Genomic DNA, 23,305 nt, shown 5'->3' with positions numbered 1-23,305 from the left:
AGGAACAGAACCAGTGAAGGTCTACTCTGCTGAAGCAATTTTGAAAAGATTTCATAATCTATCCATATGTCTAAAAGGAATGATGCTTTTATGTGAAGCCATTAAAAGAGCAACTTCAAAGGGGAATGTGTCTTTGGGTTGCCCTTAAGGAAGTTCATAGTGGACCAACCTGTTAGTCTCTAATCTAAAGGACCTACTGTGTTTTTTTAATGTCAGGTTGCTTGTTCATAAAGCATCTATTATCCAAATTTAATCCTGAAAATAGTCTCTAATGTATAAGGAGGCCTGATTGAAAGAGGGAGGACTTAATCTATCTCAGTATTCTCTTCTAAATTAACCCTTAATGCAACAGATAAGCTCTGTGGTTAGGATTCTACTTATCTCATTGACTAGAAGTTCTACACAACTATCTAGAAATCTCAGTGTTTGCAATCATGACTTGCTACAGTATGCTGATATTGTTTATGTACTGTTCATCTGCTGCACAACAATATCTTCCCAAGCCAGCCAAAGTAATCTTTGGAGTGGCAGTGAACTATTCCAGATTTATTGTCCTGGAAGTCTCCAACATCTGCACTAAAACATCTGTTCATCTTGTTCTTTTGCTGGTCATTGGACCAATAAATATTATTGATTGATTAAAATAGTCTGACCATATACCTGAAGCAGTGGTGCGTTGCCAATTTTTTTACTACCAGTTCAGGCATGCTCCTGCTGCCGCTACCAGTTTGACCGATCCAGGCCAAACAGGGAGCAACCCACCTCTGACCTGAAGGACTTGAATAATTTTCTGAATGGGCTTAAATAATTTCTCATCTGATCTGTTGGTGATACTGTTCAAACTCTGGCTGAACTGTGGAATAGAGGGATGGCCCAGGTAGTTCATACAATAACTTTTATATATCTTCCTTCTAGCAGAGCTAAATCAGCAACTTGATTTTCTAGATAACCAATGAAGGTAGAGAGTTTCAGCCTAAGTTAAGAATCTGTAAGATGGATCAATTTGCCCACTAATTTGGGGTCTGCATACTGTAAGACCCATCTGAATTCATACTCAATGGTAGCAAATGCAGCAAAAAGATTTTATTTCTCTGCCTCTACTGCACTTGCATCAAACACAATGGCAGTACTTTACCATATTCTGGAATTTCTTCTCCATTAAGATGTTAAAGTAAATAGGCTGGAATAGAGCAATTTTCATCTTTCTTTGCAAAAAAAAAAATCACCTATTGAATTCTCTATGGCAGAGGTGTCATCACTTGATGTATCACAACTTTTTTTCCCATCGCTAAACCGGACATGGGCATGGCCAGCACAGGATGCCCACAGCCTGCAAGTTTGACACCCCTGCTCTATGGCTTGGGACTAGTGTTGGGATAGGATTGGTTAGTCTTTGCATCTGTCTGAAACATATGTATTGTCTTCTGGTTGCTGTAAAAGTCAAAATTTCTCAAAAAAAGATTATAGTTATAACAACAGCCAATAGTTGCCCCACTTCAAGGCAGAGAAGCAAAAGGCAACCTCTCTACATTAGAATTTAAATTGTGTTCCACAGAACCTTAGGATTCTCTGAGAATGTCATGGAGTACCATGACAGATGAAGTCCAATAATAAAAATTAATTTAAAAGCTACTAATTTTCTATTACCAAAGCTTTTTCTCTTGATCAGAACTTCTGGATTTTTTTTTAAATAAACAGGTTCTGCTGCATGAAAAAATATTTGAAAACCTCTGTTCTAAATCATGGGAAGTGTAAGTGAAAGAAACATTGGAATTAAATTCCAATACGGATAAAGAAGGAAATGAACCTTCATCATAACAGATGGCAATCAACTGTTTCAGTGATTTCCTAGAATGCAACGAAGATTCTTATTTAGCACTGTCATATTGTTGAACAGTCTTAAGCTGAATGCAAGTTTAGAGTCTTATTAAGCTATACCAAGTTTTCACAAGATTCTGCTGAGCTTTTGCCACTGAGCCTGACATGTGAATATATTGAGGATGTGAATCAGTCATGAGAAACAGTGAGCTACCCAACTGCTTGACGTTTGCCTTTCTGGCTGATTAAATACAATCAGGTTGGGATTCACTTTATAGTTAAGAAATATGATCAGTGCCTTCCTAAGTGCAGAATGTGTTCGTGCCTGCTTAACACCAATTACAAGTACTTTATTGAAAATTCCCTCCCTTCTCCTATAAAATCACTATAATTATAACCCAATCTTTTACGTTCAATTCTTGGATAGATTGTGAAAGTCATATCTGGAATTTCTAGAAGTATTTGGATAAAACTGATTATCTGACCTATTTCAATAAGGCTTTTAATTTGAATTATAGTGATGAGACTACTTTGGTCATCTTGGTACATGATCTATGCTGGAAACCAGATGCAAAAAATATAATTAGGCTAGGTCTTCTGTTCAATTTTTGATATTATCAAGCATGATTTAGAAGGATCATTTGATAGGGATGGTCACTATGGTCAGTTTTGCTAGAATTTTTATCTTTTCCTATATTATTCAATATTTGTGTGAAACTGATAAAGGATTATTTAGAGCTTTGAAGTGAGTGCCATCTTTCACTTTCTACAAGTCTATTGCTTCCTATCACTTTTATCTTTCTACAGAATCTCCAAGAAAGTTATCTGTTTTTACATTGTTTAACCTGGATGAATAAAAAGAGTCTGAAATAAAATCTAATAAAGAGAAAGATACTGCTCATAAGACTACTTGGGACAATGTTGCACTGCTCCAGAAAAAACAACTTCTATTGTCACTGGAGTTGCAGGTTGTAGGGACATTTCCTGAATAAATAAGATTTGTGACAATGATCTCTAATTTTTCTCTTGACAATTGCAATATGCTCTATTGAAAGCTAAGCTTTAATAATTTCTGGAAATTGCAAACATTACAAAACACAGCATTCATGTTATCAAATGGTGTAAGATAGAAGAATGCACGGTGCCTGTATAAAAAGTTCTTCACTGCCTGCAAATTGTGTAGTTGGCACAATTTAAGGTGTTGGCTAATAGCTCATGGCATGAAAATCTATGAGACTACATCTCTGTCTATGAACCTGTCCAATTACTTATATCAGCAGGAAAAAAAATGAGGGGTCCTTGGTGGTCACTGAGCTTGGTGCTTTTCTTGCAGATGTTTCATTACCAAACTAAGCAACATCATCAGTGCAACAGCAATGAACTGTCTGCAAGAAAACCACCAAGCTGAGAGAGTACCAAGTACCCTACAGTTCAACCCTGAACTCTTCTATTGGAGAAGCACTTTTGAAGAATCATTATAGCAATAACTTGTGCATGTGCAAAATTCTTCTCTTATGTAATCTTTTGAAGACTATGAATGTTTCATCACAGGATGATGCATTTGATTCCAGTATTTAGGAAAATTGTAAAAACGCAAATTTGGTCCTGACTCTTAACTGTTAATTGATTTTAATTATATTGATAGTACTGTCATTTTTTATATTTTGTATTAAGGTGTTGTAAGCTATCTACAGTTGTTATATAAATGAAAAGATTGGGTGTATATGAACAGATAGACAAACCGTACAACACTGTAAGAACTTAGTTATAGCAAAATAAGAAAGAAAGTAAAAGGGTAGATTGTACAGTCCATGTAATAAACCCCTTGGTAGTATTTGATCCATCTGTTATTACATTTCATTTCAAATATTCCACTGATTTACATAAAAAATAGTGACAAGAGTTCTGCAGTCCAAAGAACTGAACGCTGTATTCTAGAAACATTAAAACTACATCTAAGAATTGATTTCAGAAACTGACATGGGAGTTATGTTAGTTGAATTAGTTTTGTATGCTCAGCTTTTTTTTTAACTTGTAGAAAAAATTGGTAGAATTGAACTTACGTGTAAATCAGACCATATTTATGCAACTTGGGGTCTTCTTCTTCAACTGAAAATTTTAGCCATTGCTCTTGAGGACCTTTTCGTTGTTCTTCCAAGTTCCAACTCAGTTCAATATTATGATGGCTCACATGACCTACAACTGGAAGCAGTGGTTTTACTATAGAATGCCTTCCTACAAATGTACCACATCAAAATTAATGTAATATGACAATATATAAAAGCAAGTTCCAAGAGCTGGAAAAAAATCAACCTATACATTAAAATAAATGACAGTAAATTAGCAAAGCAATATAAAATAGCAGCAGAATAGATTGTTGTTGGTTCAAATTGCTTATGCCTTTAAACCTTTTAAAAAGAGTTTTAGCTTTTAATTTGAGTGCCAACAGGGACAGAATTTCATGCTATTATTATTGTCCGACAGACAACATCCCCTGTCTCTGAAAATCTAAATATACTACTAAGTTTATTGTACCGGAAGAAAAAGGCAGGCTGAAGCATACTGAATTTTCACCTAATGTTCTTATCCTGGTTTCAAAGACAACTCCCTATAATATAATAAATATAATTATATTACAAATAGTAAATTAGTACATCAGATTAAAATAGTATATTTTCTAAGAATATATAGTGCAAGTATAGGGTAAAAGTACAAACCCAGAAATAACACGGACTAGCAATGGTTAAGTTCCCTATACACTGAGAAAGAATATAAAATTAATTACAATACATAAAGTTAACAAGGCTTATGTGAGTTCTAAAGAAAAGGTAAAATAAGATTCCTAAAATTAAATAAGGGGGTGGGACACCTCTAGAACTAATAAATACCACAATCATATAAATATTGCTTTGCTGCCTGAACCATAGATTAGGCTAATCTGGAATTTACTGTAGTATTAGTTCCAAAAGTGGGTTTTAAAAACACACACATATAAAGCCAGATTTGGGAAGACAGATAGCATTTCTGCAAAAAAGGTGAAGAAAAGTGGATCACCTAAGTTAACTGTGCAAGAAGATTGCAGTAGAATTTGCAAGAAATACCATTTGCTCGCAAGCAAAATCTGGTGGGACCCCAAATAGAACGTCATAGAAAATGAAGAACCGAAAGTGTTCTGGTATTTTAAAGTTAAAACAAATAAGCACCTGCCATATAACACCCCAAACTTAGTAATTATCAATTATAAAGACAAAAAAGTCTGGATGTTGCTTGGAGACAGAATAGAATTGTGGAAAAAAGAAAACAAAAAGTCTGGATAAGTGGCTGTTGCAGTACCTGGAGACAGCAGAATAAAAGAAAGAACTGGAGAGAGAAAAATCACAAAATCCAAAGACCTCCACAATAGAATGAATGTGGCAAAAGAAAGCAAAGATAATACCAATAATATTAAGGCACCTTGGGGGCAATGCCAAAAGAGCTGGAGCACCACTTGAACACCATTGGCATTGACAATACTACCATCAATCAATTGCAAAAAAACAGGTTTACTTGGAACAGTTTACATCCCTGAACAATACCCTTAATACCATCAGAATTTGAATTTCATATCTCAAAAAATCTTCCAATAGTTAAGGTCTGATTAAAGTTTCTTCGGGGAAAACCCTGCCTTCTGAAATTACATGTACATATCCCTCATATTTTGTCCAGAAACAATTATTAGAAAAACTGATTTCCCTCAGAGGTAAAAATTGAATGTAGGGTTAATTTTGCCCATTCTGCAAATATAGACAAAAATACACTTGTGTAAAATGAGATTTATAAATAGAAGAATTTCTCAATTTCAAAAGGTAATTTGCTTACCATTGGACACTGCAACTTTAGAATCATGGTAAATATTACTTAAATTAGAGTTGGCTAAAGAAACATAGGAAATTCAACTGAATTTCTTCAATAATTTATCCTTGACTATTGGTCACCAGCCACTTATGGTATGATTAGCAATGTCTTCCAGGGACACTGCTACTTTTGAACTTTCAGAATCATGTCAAAGAACGTATTCTGAAGATGAGAATGACAGATAAAGAGGAAAAGCTAAATTTGATTTAATCTATATTAAACTGATATTGATAATGACCGTTGGCTTACCGGAATGGTCGTTCTCTAGGCGCTGCGGGAGTGTCCAAGCATGGATTAACTTCAGCTTGCTGCCCAAGGACTGAGTTTAAATTTTTAAGTGTAGTCACGCCTCCTGCTCCCTTTGGAAGTCAGTTTGAAAAACAAGGAGGTGAAGACCAGAAGGATGTCGAAGAAGATGAACTATTTCTTCAGGAGAGGTGATTCGGCTCCACCAGATTACTCCAGGGCGTGGTTGGACACTCCTGCGGCACTTAGAGAATGACCATTCAGATAAGCCAACGGTCATTCTCCTAAGCGCTGCTTGGAGTGTCCAAGCATGGGACATAGCCAAGCTATATAGTCCCAGGGTGGGAAACAGAAACATTCCGTTGTTCCGGAGCCACTAAGACTCTCTGCAGGACCCTCCTTCCAAAGGAGGCCTCCGCTGCTGCAAAGGAGTCCAATTTATAATTACGAACAAATGGGGATGGCGAGGTCCAAGTCACTGCCCTGCATATCTCTTCAATGGGCGCCTGGGTTGTCCATGCGGCCGAGGTCACAGCACTCCTCGTGGAATGAGCAGTGATGCAAGGGAGAACTGGCCAGGCCTGATGTTTGTAGGCCAGCTTAATGCAGGCACGCAGCCAACGCCCAATAGTCAAAGAAGAAACCTTCCTGCCCATTGAGGTGGGCTGGAAGGAAATAAAGAAGGATTCGGACTTGCAAAAGGAGCTGTCCTCTTCTTATATATGCGTATTGCCTGTCGTACATCGAGTTTGTGCCAGACCCGCTCTCTGGGATGTCTGGGATACGGGCAGAAATCAGGGAGAATCACCTCCTGTGACCGGTGGAACAAGGTGTTGACTTTAGGGATGAAAGAGGGGTCAAGCCAAAGAATGACCCTGTCCGGATGCACAACACAAAGGTCCTTCCTGATCGACAGGGCCACCAATTCAGAGATTCTGCGAGCCGAAGTGATCGCAATGAGAAATGCAGTCTTAAACAATAAGTGGCGTAAAGAGACAGAACGAAGTGGTTTGAATGGAGCAGGTCAATGTTTGCAGAACAACTGCCAGGTCCCAAGTCGGGTGTTGGTGGACCATCGGGGGACGCAAGTTGGCAGCCCCCTTCAGGAAGCTGCGAACCATGCGGTGTCTGCTAAGCGGTGTAGAGTCGTCTCTGGATAAGATGGTTGCCAAGGCAGCAGTCTGCCTCCAAAGGGTGTTAGGGGGCAGATCTTTGTCCAATCTGTCCTGAAGGAATTCAAGGATTTGTGGTATAGTGCAGCCGTGGCGACAATTTGATGCGGTATACACCAGGCTGAAAAGGCAGCCCAAGTAGCGTCATAGATGCGCATCGTGGAGGGACGTCTGGACGCCTGAATGGTGTGGATGACCTTGTCCGAGAAACTGTCACACCTCAGGAGTTCCCCCTCAAGTGCCAGATGGCCAACTGGAGCATTGAGGATCTGGGTGTTTTGAATGGCCCCCTGGCTGAGGGAGATCTGCTCCTGAGGAATGTGCCAGTACTTGGTCATGGACAGCTCGACGAGGTCGGCGAACCAGGAACTTCTCGGCCAATGGGGCACGACCAGCAGCACCTCAGCACCCTCCTGCAGGATCTTCTTGATCACCTGAGGAATGAGGTTGAGAGGGGGGAAGGCATAAAGGACACCTGGATGCCAGTGACATTGCAGGGCATCCGTCCCCTCTGCTCCGGGGCACTGGTAGAGCGAGAGGAACCAAGGGAGTTGTGTGTTCAATGGACTGGCGAACAGGTCTATCATTGGAAGACCGAATCTCTCGGGCAGTTGGTGAAAGAGAGATGGATGGAGTCGCCATTCCGAGTTGCTGATTGTCGTTCTGCTCAGCCAGTCTGCTGTTGTGTTCTCCTCCCCCGAGATGTGATCTGCCCTCAGCAACCCCAGGTGGCGTTCGGCCCAACGCCCGATAGCCTCTGCCTCCAGCATCAGGGCTTTCGATCGAGTGCTGCCCTGATGGTTTATGTATGCCTTGGTGGCAATGTTGTCCGTCATTATCAGGAGTGTGCGCCAGTTATCTGCTGGCGGAAATGTCGAAGTGCCAGCCTGGCTGCCCTGAGCTCCAGCCAATTTATATTGTGGGCGAGCTCTGCTGGCGACCATCTGCCCTGCATCACCTGAGTCTGAAAGTGGGCACCCCAGCCGTACAGGCTGGCATCTGATGTTACAACTAGGCACTCTGGATCCTTGAAGAGGACACCTTGACGCAGAGCCAGCAAATGCCACCATCAGAGCGATCAGATGACTCTTGGAGGAACGTTGACCATCCTCTTGGAGTTGCTGGCCTTGCACCGCTGAACCGGGAGTAAGAACCACTGGAGTTTTTGTGTGTGCATGTGAGCCCAGGGAACTACCCCTATGCATGAAACTAATTTTCCCAGCAACTGGGATAGGGTCACGATGGAAACTGACCTGGACGTCTTGATGCGTCGCACAAGGGAGGTTATGCTGTCCGCTCGCTGTTGTGTGAGGAAAACATTGTAAATGTTGGAATCGATCACCGTGCCCAGATGTTGAATTCTGGAAGTCGGAGTCAGGTGACTTTTCTCCAGATTCACAGAAAAGCCGTGCTGCTCGAGGGTGCGAATGGTGAGGCTGAGGTCCCGACGTGCCTGTGGAACAGATGAGGACAATAGGAAGATGTCATCCAGGTAACAAACAAGGCAACAGGACGAGATCGGAGATGCACTGCAACCGCAGCCAGGAGCTTTGTGAATTTCCTTGGTGCCGATGAGAGGCCAAAGGGAAGGGCCTTGTACTGGTAATGATGGTCTGCGTACTGGAACCTCAAGAACTGGAGGTGCGCTGGGTGAATGGAGACATGTAGGTACGCCTCCATCAGGTCGATCGATGTCATGAGATCGCCCTGCCTGATGCAACCCAAGATGGTCTGTAGCGATTGAATCTTGAAGCGCTTGTACGCTAGATAGATGTTGAGCTTCTTGAGGTTCAATATTGCCCTCACCACCCCGCCCGATGCCTTGGGAACCAGGAAGAGGATCGAGTAAAACCCTCTGCCCTCCTACCCTGGGGGTACCTGCTCTATGGCCGCTATGTCTAGCAAATGCTTGATTTCCATCTGCATCATCTGGCGTTTGAGGGGCGATTTGGGAAGGGGACAATGGAGGAAGCATCGTGAAGGTGTCGAAAGAAACTAAGGTTAGCCCATAACGGACCATGTTCAGCACCCAAGCGTCCGTCATTGTCTCCTCCCATTGGTTGACATACAACTGTTGATGGCCCCCAATGGGAGGGGACCGTTGCCGGTCACTTAGTCTGACGAAAGGAGTGGTTGGAATATCCCCCTCGGAATGACCTGTGATTCCTCTGCTGCCTATTCTTGTCCCTGAAGGAGGACATCTTGTGGGAGCAGTCCTGCACCTGGGTGTAAGGTCTAGAGTAGCCCCCAATGTAGAAGGGGCATTTGCATTATAAAAGGGCTGCCTATGAAAGAATTGTTGTCCTTTCCGTTCTGGCTTCTTTGTAACAGCCAATAAGACCTCGCGCTTATCCTTGGACTCAATTAAAAAGGAGTCCAGGGCCTCCCCAAAGAGCTTGCTTCCCTTGAAGGGAGCGGAAGCAAGCTTCCACTTCGCCTTCATGTCCACCTGCCAGTGACGAAGCCACAGCAGGCAACGCGAGGTCACATTGGAGGCAAGGGTCCTGGCTGAGAATTTGTTGGCGTTAAGCAAAGCATCGGCCGAATACTCGACCGCCATGATTATTTTGTTGACATCCTGGCATGACCTAACGTCGCTAGCCGGGAGAGTGGATAGCAATTTGCACAGCCAAAATAGTGCCGCCCTACCAAAGTAGGAAGAGGAAGAGGAACCTTTATGGCCCACGCAGTGGCCATGTGAGTCTTGTGACAGGCTTTCTCCACTCTCTTGTCCTCAGCCTTAAGTCTTTCCAGCAGGTCGACTGGGAGAGACGAATTTGAGGTTAGGGACACTATGGGGTCGTCCACCTGAGAAAGCTTTAGGATATCCTCCATGGAGGCTTCCATAGAATACAGCTTCTTATCAACCCCACTTGGATTTGCCATGGAACCCAGCTGGGCCCATTGGTGCTGAATAATGTCCAGGAAAAACTGGGGAGCTGGAACTAGCTCCTGGGGAGAATGGTCTCTTTGAACAGTCCTGCACCTAGATACTGCGTTCCCTCTGTTGACTTATTGCCCTGATCAGTCGAATTCTTATCTGATTGGGCGGGAAGCCCCATCTGGACAGAAGAGGCCCTAGCATTGGTAAAAATAGCCTGGAACATGGAGGGCTTGAATAAATCAAAAAATGCGGGGACGTTGGGGGTTGGATTCTCGTCCTCCGACAAATCTGGGGCATCTTGACCGCCCTCCTCTATGTCAGATGCTTCACTGATGGCCGAGGAGGCCAGAGGGGAGACCTTGCCAGCTTGCTGCGGGGGATCAGGAACCCTTGCCTTGGGTTTGGTTTGGCTTGGGAGGGGTAGGGAGAGGCCCAATTGCTGGATACCATTAGCAATCCCTTGAGATATGGCTCTTGCAATCATCTCCTTCATGGCTGTGGTCAGCTCGCAGGTGTGATCCTGGTCCTGGGGCAAAGCCCTGGCAACAGCCCAGAAAGAGGGATTTCTTTCTCCAATAGGGAACCAACCTCCTCCAAGTACTCCTCCTCTAGGGATGAGGCTAAAGATCTGGGAGAGGCTGTAGAGGGGTTGGGGGAGAACCCAAATTCACCCTCCTCTACAATAGACGGAGGATCTAGAATGGGGGGGGGGGTCAGCAGGAATCTCAGCAGGTGGAGGGAGATCCTGTTGAAGCCCTTGGTTGCCCTGAGCCTTTTGAAATTGCTTTTCTAGGGCTCTCTGGGGTCTCTCAGCCCACCTCTCCTCTGCCTTGGACCCTCTCTTTGTTCTAGGCTGCTTCCCTTTAGTGGGGCATGCTGCACTGGCACCCTTGGCCACAGGATTTGGCCTGCTGCTCTTGTTGCTGGTAGGCCCTGCCTGATTTGCGGCCTTCTCCACACTCTTGCTGGCCATGTGAACTCTCAGCCCTCAAACCTCGGTATTCAGAAGATTGTTTGGAGTAAGAAGAGTCCCAATAGGAGATAAGTTTCTGAGGCAACGGCTCGGCTGGGAATGCAGCAACAAAATGGGACCAATAGGAGAAGTCTCAGGGCGCTGCAGATCCGCGCTGTTAATAGGGACAAGGAATGGCCCAGAAAGCCAAACTCCTTGTGGCACCAATCAAGATCTTCGGGGGAGAGGGAGGCCTGCCTGTCGACCCAGGGCAAGGCCACTTGACGAGCACCCCTCCCGGCGGTGATCTGCTAAGGGACCAGGCTGCAGCAGAGAGAACAGGAAAAAAGCGGCTTGGATTTAAAGTGTGTGCTTTTTTCCCTCCCAAAATGGCCACAGCTCCTTTTGTTTGAACACCGGGCTGCCATCGGAGATCCAGAGTGCCCAGTAGAGCCTCCGGAGCTAAAAGGAGTCTTCTGATGGATAGCACGGGTACCTGACTTCCCTACCTGACCCCAAGGCTCGCCAGCGGCCACTAACAAACCTCCCAGTGCTGCCAGAGCTTCGTGGAAACGAGGAAGGCTGTAATGCTCCCAGCAGCCTGGTCTGTGTGTGAGGAAGCAATTAGATGAAGGAAACTCTGTTCATTGGTAAAACAAAAAAACCTCTACCTAAAACTACCACAGTGGGGAAAAAAACATTTAAAAAGGCTACACTAATGTTATTAGGAGAAATCCAGCTTGCTATTCAAGGACTGGAAATCTCAAACACATCCTTTTAGGGTGACTGAGTTTTTCAAACTGGCCTCCAAAGGGAGCAGGAGGCGTGGCTACACTAAATATTTAAACTCAGTCTTTGGGCAGCGAGCTGAAGTTAACCCATGCTTGGACACTCCAAGCAGCGCCTAGGACAGTGCTTCTCAAATAGTGGGGTGCGCCCCCCAAGGGGGGCGCGAGGCTCCATAAAGGGGGGCGCGAAGGCTCCCTTTCCATCTGGGTGCAAACGAGGAACCAGGAGCAACAGGCGGGGTCCCGCCACCACGTTCAACAGTTTGCTTTCAAGTGGGCTCAGCCCGTGTGTAAATCTCCTCTTGCAACCCTCGCTTGCTCTGGGGATGAAGAGTAGCGGGCGGCTGCGAGGGGGTGCTCAACCCTCACACGCCCTGAGCCGTCGGAGCTGCTTTCGGGCTTACCTGCCGCGATCAGAGGAAGAAGCCTGGACGCTGCCAGTAGGACTAAGAATGCGGCGCTGGCTGCGCCCATGCTGGCGCCGGCCAAAAACGAGGGACAAGGGGGCCGCGGCTGCCGGTGCACAAAGAGGTCTTTGTGGCCTCGCTCGCGTCTCCTCTGAGCTAACTGGCGGCGAAGGCGGCAACGGCGGCGGCGAACTGGAGTTTCCCGACGAGGTTGCCTGTCCGACCAGCCCCCGCTGGCTCCTGGCTGAGGGAGGAGCTGCCGCTCCACCTTCTCCGAGCGGGATCCGCACCCTGCAACTGGCCGCCGCGGGCGAGGGGAAGCGGGAGCTGAGGCCGCCTGGTGGGCGCGGACGTCCCTTCACGCTGACCAGCCTCTTGCTCGGGCTACCCTGCAGCCCGCCGGCCGACCAAATGACTGACCTGCAGTCCCAAAGCGAAAGGAAAGCGGGCGGGCGGAGGCGCGCTCCCTTCTTTTGGCAGCCCCAGTCCGGTGAAGGAAAGGACGGCAGAAAGGCCGGCCTGGCCCCGGGCGCTGTGCGGGACTTTGGAAACCAAACATGAAAGAAAGATTGGATGCCACCGGGGCAGCCCGCGTTGCTTTGCAGCTTCATTGGAAGGCCCAAATTGGAAGCAAAGCCAATCAATTTTAGTGGGTCTTAACTCTCTGGTAGATAAGACACAACAGTGTCACCCAGCATCTGACTTCTCGTCGGAAGCGTTGCATTATTCAATACAGTGTTATGCAGAGGTGTACTTATAACAATTTTATAGACAAATGATACTATTTACAGTCGCGCGGGGAGGCGCGAAATGTTTTCTTCTTCCTAGGGGGGGGGGCATGACAGAAAATAATTGAGAAGCACTGGCCTAGGAGAACATTAATATTGATTCCTCTTTTATCTATTTGGTGACTTCCCATTTCTTTTACATTATTAGCAGTGTAGTAGCAGTTTTGAGAAATCTCTCTGGAGCATCCTCAAAACTTGTAGGGAGATGTATCTGACCTTGAGCCCTCAAGCTATGCACTTCACATTTCAGGCTTTTTAAAAAAAAAATCAAGTGAACTCATCAATTAGCATACAGATCTTAAATTATTAATTCCTTCTATCTGGAAGTTTATATGAAGTATTAAAAACAATGCATTCAGTTTTAGTAGAAGTTAATCATAACAAGTAAATTTTCCATGAGATTCAATTAAGTCCTACTGATTTCAATAATGTATTCTGATCAGATGTATTCTGATAAAGTCATGATCCAATATACAGTACACTAGTTACTAATGTTTACATTGCAATTCTACGCATAAACAAGATGTCGCAATAGTATAGAACAGCTATTTTGCACCAGACTTGCCATTTTTTGATAATATTTTTGAAAAAGGTTGGGGTTTTAAAGAATAGCTTCAGGTATGTATTTGCTATGCCCCCAAAATAGCAATAACGAGGGCACTTAGATTTATATACCGCCTCATAATACTTTACAATACTCTCTGTGCAGTGACGTGCGGTGAGGTTTATGACCAGTGAGGCACTGATGTCATCACAATCAGATTTACGGGGAGGAAGTTCCAACAAAACGCAGCAATCGGAGAAAAGCAGCGAGGGGCGAGGAAGCTCGTCGGGGAGAGCCATGTGCGGTTTTCGCCTTAGATTCCTCTCCTCTCCGTGCGCACCTTTCCTCCTGGGGTCTCCCCCGGCAACCTCACCAGCTGCTTCTTTTGCCATGACGTTTCCCAGCATGGCAAAATACTTTTTCCCTTCGCCTTCCAGCCCACCAAGAAGCGCCCTATCTGAGCCGCAGCTGCCAATTGATCATTTGCAGCTTGGCCCAGACCACAGGGGAAAGCTCGCTAGGGGAAAGCACTTTCTTTCACCCGTGGCAGAGCTCCGGCATTCTCTCCTCTCCACCGACACCCCACTGACTAAAGCACTTTCTTTCGCCCGCTGAGAGAGAGAGAGGGAGGGAGGGAGGGAGAGAGAGAGAGGGAGAGAGAGAGCATGTGTATCCCTCCTTTCTTCTCTCGCTGGCACCAGCAGCAGCTGCTCAGATATGCCATTTGCGAGAGAGAGAGGGGGGGAGAGAGAGGGGGGAGGGAGGGAGAGAGAATGTGTATCCCTCCTTCCTTCAGCCCAACACTCTCGCTGGCATTCCGGCCAGACGAGAGGGATTGCAGAGAGGGTCTCCTCGAGTCTAGGGCAGTGAGTCATTCAATGGGAAAGTTCCCTCTTCCTCCGCCCAGCCCTCCTTTGCTTAGGCTTCTTTATCAAGAAGCGGCTTTTGGGGCTAATGGGAGAGGAGAGTGAAAAGGAAAAAAAAACATACAAGAGCTTGCTGTGAGGCTTTTGCAAGCTCAGCCTCTCAGGCGACAGCTGAGGCGAGACTGAGCTAGCAGCTGATGACTCTGCTTAACTGTTTAAAAAAAAGCCTCAAAAAGTCCTGCCTCATAGTAGAGGGCGCTTTTTTGAGGCTTTTTTTAACAGTTAAGCAGAGTCATCAGCAGCTAGCTCAGCCTCGCCTCAGCTGTCGCCTGAGAGGCTGAGCTCGCTAAAGCCTCACAGCAAGCTCTCATATGTTTTTTTTTTCATGATGAGAGGTGAGGCTGTGCCTCACTTACCTCACCTGACTGCACGTCACTGTCTCTGTGTGGTTTACAATGTCAGCATATTGCCACCAACAATCTGGGTCCTCATTTTACGAACCTCAGAAGGATGGAAGGCTGAGTCAATCTTGAGTCCCATCAGGATTGAACATCAGGCTGTGGGCAGAGTTTGCCTGCAATAGTGCATTCTAAGCACTGTGTCACAAGAGGTCAGTATAAATAGAAGACTTTTCTTGAATTTTTCCAGCACTAAGATACATATCCAATCCGCAGGAGTCAGTTTGCACACATTTAATACCACTTAATCCCAGAAAAGTAAGTATGGGAATTGAAAGCTTAGCCCCTTAAAAACAGTTATATATAATCTCATCCAATGCCTCCCGGTATATTGGGAATACAATTCTGATAAGAAGTAAAAATCCTTAGAAATAATTTTCAAATATCTTGAAAACCCTAGTTCAAGTTAGTCTATTCAATTTAAGTATATTCTATTTAATCTATTCAAATGAAAAATGAAACACAATAAAAATAGTTGGCATTAGAAATAGTTCAATTCAGCAAAATGTTATCTATTATACTAAGGAAATTGTGATTAACATTATGTGTAGTAATACGTAATACCTTACCCTAGAACAGTGATGGCGAACCTATGGCACGGGTGCCACAGGTAGCATGTGGAGCCATTTGTCAGGGCACGTGAGGCGCTGCCCTGTCAGTTGGCCAGCGTGCATTCGCGCGCTGGCCAGCTGAGTTTACCCTTTTTTAAAGCCATTTTTAGCCCTCCCCAGGCTCCAGAGGCTTTATAGGAGCCTGGGGAGGGCAAAAAGAGCCTCCCCGCCCCCCCGGAGGCCCTCCGGAGGCTTCAGGGACCGTCCGGAGGCTTCCCTGAAGCCTTCGGAATGATTAAAACGACCCTCCGAGCAAAACAGAAGTGTGTGATAGCGCACATGTATGCAGTTTTTGCCACTTCTGGTTTGCTCGGAGGGTCTTTTTAAGCATTCCGAAGGCTTCAGGGACCATCCGGAGGCTTCCCTGACGCCTTCGGAGCGCTTAAAACGACCCTCCGAGCAAACAGACTTCCAGTTTGCTCGGAGGGTCGTTTTAAGCGCTCCGAAGGTGTCAGGGAAGCCTCCGGACGGTCCCTGAAGCCTTCGGAATGCTTAAAAAGACCCTCCGAGCAAACCGGAAGTGGCAAAAACTGCATACATGTGCGCTATCACACACATGTGGGTGTCCACCCACCTGCGCAAGCAACCTCCCACTGCACATGCGCGAGCAACCCCCATGTGGGGGGTGGATTTTTGCTCTCCCCAGGCTCCGGAGGTTTTCCTGAAGCCTGTGGAAGGCAAAAACAGCCTTCCCCAGCAATCCGGAAGGCTGAAAATGAGCACGCGCTGGAGCTAAGGGCTGCCAAGGGCTGCCATGCCAGCAAATATGGTTCACCATCACAGGTATAGATCAATCAGAGAACAGTTTCTGTGCATGCATTCCTACCCTTAAACTATTCAAACTTTTCTCTTGAGTAATCATGTGGAAGGTGAGACAGTTAAAAACTTCAGAATTGCCATTCCCTCCATGGGCAGCAGGAAAATAACATATGATAATGTCACACCAAAATGAAGCAAATGTCCTCTGAAATGGGCTGAAATGGGAAAGATGGAGCAGAAACCTGTAACACACCAAAATCATAAGACCAACTACAACTTATGTCAGGCTCTGCTTTTTGTTTTGAGGTTGGAACAAGCAATGAATTGGACAAGCTCAAGTAATTTGAACTTGCTGTAATTTGCTGTGTCTTCTAAGATTACATCTAAGAAGATGTTAAATTTATCTAATGAAATTAAGTTCTATTTTCAACAAACTACAGATCATTTAAGCCAACACAGTTCTAGGCTACATAAACAGAGGGATAGAATCAAGATCACGTGAAGTGTTAATACCACTTTATAATGTGTTGCTAAGGCCACACTTGGAATATTGCATTCAGTTTTGGTCGCCACGATATAGAAAAGATGTGGAGACTCTAGAAAGAGTGCAGAGAAGAGCAACAAAGGTGATTAGGGGACTGGAGACTAAAACATATGAAGAACGGTTGCAGGAACTGAGTATGTCTAGTTTAATGAAAAGAAGGGCTAGGGGGAGACATGATAGCAGTGTTCCAATATCTCAGGGGTTGCGACAAAGAGGGAGTCAAGCTATTCTCCAAGGCACCTGTGTAGAACAAGAAGCAATGGGTGGAAACTAATCAAGGAGAGAAGCAACTTAGAACTGAGGAGAAATTTCCTGACAGTTACAACAATTAATCAGTGGAACAGCTTGCCTCCAGAAGTTGTGAATGCCCCAACACTGGAAGTCTTTAAGAAGATGTTGGATAGTCCCTTTTGGGAGAGGGGGCGGTCTAGAAATTTAAATAAAGTAAAGTAAGTAAGTAAAGGATAGGCATTTGTCTGAAACGGTGTAAGGTTTCCTTCCTAGGTACGGGGTTGGACTAGAAGACCTCAAAGGTCCCTTCCAACTCTGCTATTGTATTGTATTGTATTTAGCTCATTTCGCACAAGCCAATAGAGAGGTTCCATGCTTTTAAGAATGGTATAGTAGAAGCAGATAAAAATTCTAAACTATTTACTGCTATAGATGGTCAGTGCAGAAATGAAGAAATGATGTCAAGATGAATTTGTGCTTGTCTGATTAATCTGAAAAACAAAACAAAAAACATAGCTGGAGGAAACTTGGAAACTGTAGATTCTTTATCGCTTATTTAAATACCTTCTTGGCTTTTGGCTAAGATCAAGTGTAGTATCAACTTGGAAGTAATTATATGATTTTATAGTGAGTAAAAAAATTGTTTCAATGTATGCTCGTTAAGAATATAGTCCAGCTATAAAAAATAAGTGCAAAACAAAATACTAAAGGCTATAAAAATAATGGCTAGGTTTAGATTCAATTTAGATACAATATAGTATATTCATTTTATAGTTTTGACCAACTTGGAGCTTTATGACATCACAGTTATATTAAAACAGAAATATTATTATTGTATGATCATGCCAATATTTATTGTTTTGGTTTTAAAAAGTTAAAGATATTTTTAGTGCTCAGAAACCTAAATCATTGTTTTAACATATGTAAGGTTTGTCCTAAGCACATCTGGAAAAGTAAAGCCACATAGTATGAAATTTGATTAACTGGATCTGTCTAGAAATGATTTTTTACATGTAACATATCAAATTCTGCAGTAACTTATATCTTTGCATGCTGTTATTATACAAATGATACAATTAAGTTATTTATGTCATATTGCAAAGATGACATCCTCCAATTTAATGGACCATTCATGAATAACAAAATTCTCTCCCCTCAATTAGCCTGTAAAAATGAAATTTCATAGTAATTTTAGTAAGCAAGACAGCTACATAATTATTATACATACATAAATAATTATATAGACCTATCATAAGAACATGTCTTTTAAAAGAAATAAAAGAACAGGCTCATCTAATTCTATTCACTATGTTTTCTAGTGAACTGTTTTATATTTTTAATAATGAAAAAAAATATTAAATCAACCAAAGTTCCCATTAGCTAACCTTATAATCTCTTGCTGCAAAGTCAATTTTGTAGTTTACTTTAGCTTCTCTGGAAACATTTAAAACTTATGAAAAATAAAATAAAATTGGGCTTCTTTTTGGTAATCTGCTTTAATTATTGAAAGCAATTACTTTAAGAAGAATTACTTAATACAGGATCTCCTTTATCTTGTCCTGAGGGAAAGTAAAACCCATAAAGCAAAAATAAATAGGTGACATAGCAAATGTAACAAAAAGGAATCATAAACATTGATATTTTACTGTTCCTCCATCTTGGGAGAATAGTAACAATTGAAAGATAGCCTTTAAACTCTATGAATGCTGGTAGAGCACTACTTACATGGAATAATAATCATGTTCCCAGGATGGAGAAATCTAGGCATACAGTATATATATGGACTGCCACTATGATATCAGCCTGAGTCACAGAATACAATCACCATAACCTAGTCTCATGGTTTAATATATACAGTACCCTCCCTCCATTGTACTTCTCTTGGCTATTTTGAAACAGATATTTTCCATTTTGTCTTGCTTGTAGACATATTTAAAAGCATGTCATAGGTGTTCTAAACAGATTGCTCTTCTAACAGGTAATTATAATTCATACAAATCTTTGCAAATGCCCCCAATATGGTGTCATTTATAAAAGTAGAATCTTTGGTGCTCTCTGACCTTGATTGTTTGCTTGTAAACATTTCATTATCCAACTAGGGAACATATTAGTGCTAATATGGGTTTGTTCCCTGTTTGTGTTCAATAGCTTGCTCTGCCAGTATTGTTGGGAGCGTAGTTTTCTCCTTGGTAGTTCTGTCATTAGGGTACTGTTTTCTACCTCATTTTTTTCTGATGTTAATCCTTGCTTATCTTGGTGTTGATTGCTACAGGGGATGTGTTCTGGTCTTCATTTCCTCCTTAGCTTTCTGTTATCTCTTTTGAATGGTGTTTTAATATGGTTTACTTCTCTATGTCCATTGATAGCTTATTTGTCTGAATGCCACGTATCCAGGAATTCTCTAATGTCAGGGGATTTGGCTCAGCCTAGGTTGCTCACAGTTCTCCAGATGAAACTGTATTGGGGTCTGTTCCTATGTTCTGGGTTAAGAAAGTTTTCATTACTCCTAGTTGGTATTCATGGATGTACTCAGTCTAGTCACTACACTATATATATTATAGATGTTTTTAATTCTTGGGCTACTGGATCTTTTGGTTTACATTAAGATGTTTTTGAGATCTTTAGTTGGTTTGTGTGCTACAATGAGGCCATGTGGTTATAATAGTCTGTTGGTTGTTTCTGAGAAGTTTTTGATGTATGGTGGTTATTCTTGTCATATCTTGTGTTGGTTGTGCTGTAATATAAAAAGTGGTCAGGTATTTTTGGTGCATGGGTATCTATTTTGTTAGGGGTTGTATAGTTCAGAGTTCTACAATGTTTCCGGATTTGCGGTCTGGCAGGGGGGAGGGGATGGTTCCATACAAGCGGCCAGAAAACATGGAATGGAATTTCATTGCATTTCTTTTATACAATGACAATAAAGACTATACTATACCATGTTTCTTTTATACAATGACAATAAAGACTCTACTATATACACACAGCTTTATTTATGTAAGTGGCAAGCACACCAGTGGTGGGTTTCCATTTTTTTTACTACCGGGTCGTTTGTGTACGCATAATGCTTCTGCGCATGCACAGAAGCATCCAGTGGGTGGGCGGTGGGTGGGCAGAGACTCTCACCGCCGGTACTACTGTTCACCCTATCCAGGCCGAACCAGGAGCAACCCACCTCTGCTGCTTCTGCTGCTCACTTAAATGGAGTTTGCATGCTTGTGCTTGCCCACTGCTCATGCAAGTGAGGATGCATGTGCACTTGCTGGCAGTTTCCACAGCCCAGTTGCAAACCCCTCATGGGCCACAGATTGGGGACCTCTAGTATAGATGTTTTGTTTCCTTTTTATAGTGTTCCAGGTTGCTGCAGTGCATTTGTGCTTGTCTGAATGTGTTTATACAGCTCCTCTTGTGGGAAGTATGGTTGTTACTTTGGTCATTGAGCATTTGATTATTGGGATTACTTTTTGATAGGCATGCATTTCTAATTTGCCATCCTTTCTTTCTTCATACAATACTTTTGGAGACTTTAGGAAGGGGCAGGGAGGAACACTGAGCCCTAATGACTTCTTTGAGTAAACATACAAAAATATATTGATTACTTGTTAGGATCATAATATGGGCAGGGTCAAGGAGAAGACCCTTGCGCATTGTGGCCACAATTTGGTTTTACCAATTGGCTTGGGGCCTCAAGGGGGACCCTCACTGCCAGAAGTGGTTGAAGGATAAGATCTCATCCCTGTGCCATCTATCTCTTGGTTTTTTTGCGGTTTTAAATTTTTAATTTGCATAGTTTTAAATCTTTAATTGCTTTTCTATCAATTTATGACTTGTAAGTCGCCCAGGGTTGCCTTATGGAGAAGATGGCCAGCATATTTTATTTATTTATTATTTAGTTATTTATTTATTTGATGGGTAATATTTCTGAAATTGCAAATTCTAATAGAGAAAACCAGAAAGACATTTACAGACACTACTAGGGCAAGTGCAGATCTTTGACAAAGAATTACATTTCTAAGTTTCAAATTATCAAAAAAAAAATTAAAATTCCAATTATCTCAAATTAATGACTATTTTTTGTTAATAATGTTTCCAAGAAAAAATTACAGAATTCAAACATCCTCTATCAGCTAATTGTAAAATTATGTTAAAGCTTTAAATATCATTCAACTGTTAAGAAAAATGTTCTCTACTGATCTTTACAAAAAGTGTTAAAAAGTTTCTCCAACTCCTTACACTACAGGATTTCAGTATTAATGCCTATCTTTTCTGCACTATAACCTGATTATCTGTTCCTTACAATTCCATAGTCCAATTTTTATGTGTTTTCTATTCTTTCCCCATTCTAAAAAAAACATTCCTTTTTTACTGACTCCTACTCTTTATGTTTCTCCTTAAATGAACATTATCATTCTTGTTCCTGGGGTCCTGAAATAACATCAGGCTTCTTCTTCACTTCAACCTGACCCAGTGTTTCAGTTTAAATCAACAAGACTACTTTTCTTAAGAAGAATGGACTTCCATTTGGAGCTAAAACATTTCTATATATCAAGATACACATGGGACAAATAATTGCTTCTTCTATTGTTCTGGATCTGGAATATTAAAGGCACATCGGATCCAACCAAAAGGTTATGACTTCAGAGGATTGCACCTTTTCACTGGCAGAATTCCTATGCTTTAAACAGCTGTTGAGTAACCAGAAATGCAACAGATGAAACTTGTTTCTCACTGCAACTCCATATAAATTGCAGAGAAAACCTTACCAGAAAAAGAAAGAAAAAAGATGACAATTTACATCAGTTTTTCCTCCTCCTGTCTTTTCTTTAAAAGGACAAAATGTGCACCCTACTCCCAAAGGAATAGAATACAGGTAGTCCTCGACTCACAACAGATCATTTAGTGACCATTCAAAGTTACAACAGCTCTGAAAAATGTGACTTATGACCGTGTTTCACAGATATGACTTTTGCAGCATCCCCATGCCACAATCAAAATTCAGACACTTGGCAACTGGTTCCTATTGATGACCAGTGCTGTGTCCCAATGTCATCATATAAAATACACCTTTTACACCCTTCCGACAAGCAAAGTCAATGGGGAAGCCAGATTCACTTAACAACCATGTTACTAACTTATCAACTGCCGCGATTCACTTAACAGCTGCAGCAAGAAAGCTCCTAAAATGGGGCAAAGCTCACTTAACAAATGCCTCAACAACAGAAATGCGGGGCTCCATTATGCAAGTGGCGAACGACTTCCATACTACTCTGCCTTTATACCCTTCCAGAAAAAGCTGGCTCTCTCTCCTCTTTTCCATGCAAGTGTGTAATTTTTTCTTTCTTTCTTTCTGGAGAGATGTTGGCACTGGGGATTTACACGCTCTGCACGTGCCTCTTCTCAGGCTCAGCCGCATTGGGCTGCATGAGTTCCTCCCAAGTTCCCGCGCTCAGCTTGCAAAGAAGCCTTCGGGGCTTCTCTTCCCGGGTCTCCGGAACAGCCCTCCTCCCACTCTCTCTGCCCCAAGGGGCTCTTTCCCCCTCCCCTTCTCAAGTCACCCGGCTCCCTCTTTTTCCGTCCCTTCTCCCTCACCTATCTCCGCCTCCATCAGCATCCGTCTTCAGAGCTATACTCCAGTCTACAAGGCCGCGCCGGCGTCCTGTTGCCATAACAACGTAACGGCCCAATTAGGCGCGCACTTCACAGATTGATCTCGGGATTGGGGGCGGGGGGGGGGGATTTGTCGCCGTGTGTTGTTGACCGGAATGCCAATTGGGGAAAAGGTGGCGTTTACATAAAATAACCGAGTCTTATCACGAGCAAACTCCGCTTGGGACTGTCCCAGTTTCCAGTTTCGAGTTTCCTTCCTCTTCAGGAAACAACCGAATGAGGAGACAAATGGAACGTCGAAGGTTATTTGTAGCGAGAGGAAGAATTTTCACAGCCCTATGAAGATTCCCGCATCTGTATTTTGATGTGTGTGTGTGTGTTTAGGCGCTGTTTTATGTCTCTCTCTCCCCCCCTCTCCCTCCCTCCCTCCCTCTCTCCAAGGGCAGCAGGAAAATGCGTGAGATAGCAAGGATGTATAAAATAGGAACATTGCTTACTGAATGTTCCTTTGTTTCTTGCAATCTTTTAATTGAGAAGACCCCATTTCAAGTATTTCTGGAAAATTTAATTTCATATGTGCAGGCTTCAGGGACCACTCAGATTTTGAAGAAGACATTGGAGAAATGGTTTAAATTCTTGATCTGATTTCAGATGCTTCGTATTAAACAGTGCTGTGAAATAATGTCATTTCTCTCCCTCTCAAATCCCAGAAATCTCACCTTGCGCTCCTTGATTATTA

The 23,305-nt window shown here is 43.1% G+C and overlaps 2 protein-coding genes across 3 annotated transcripts in view; one reads left to right on the top strand and one right to left on the bottom strand.

Moving 5' to 3' along the window:
• Nucleotides 1-22,604, bottom strand: part of FANK1 (fibronectin type III and ankyrin repeat domains 1) — a 48,219-nt gene extending 25,615 nt beyond the window's left edge. The window contains exons 1-2 of one of the 2 annotated variants that reach the window (XM_081954810.1): nucleotides 22,549-22,604; nucleotides 3,882-4,053 (exon numbers count right to left, since the gene is read on the bottom strand). In XM_081954810.1, the coding sequence (XP_081810936.1) occupies nucleotides 3,882-4,053; nucleotides 22,549-22,570 (194 nt within the window). In that variant the 5' untranslated portion in view covers nucleotides 22,571-22,604. The remainder of the gene's footprint in view (nucleotides 1-3,881; nucleotides 4,054-22,548) is intronic. The other variant, XM_081954811.1, reaches the window with a different exon arrangement.
• UROS (uroporphyrinogen III synthase) overlaps nucleotides 1-23,305 on the top strand; it is a 136,327-nt gene that overhangs the window by 25,540 nt on the left and 87,482 nt on the right. The gene's annotated exons all lie outside the window — the stretch shown is intronic.

The sequence above is a fragment of the Natrix helvetica genome (genome assembly GCF_964273705.1).
Source record: "Natrix helvetica genome assembly, chromosome: 5".
Classification (NCBI taxonomy): domain Eukaryota; kingdom Metazoa; phylum Chordata; class Lepidosauria; order Squamata; family Natricidae; genus Natrix; species Natrix helvetica.
This window is presented reverse-complemented; position numbering and strand designations above follow the sequence as displayed.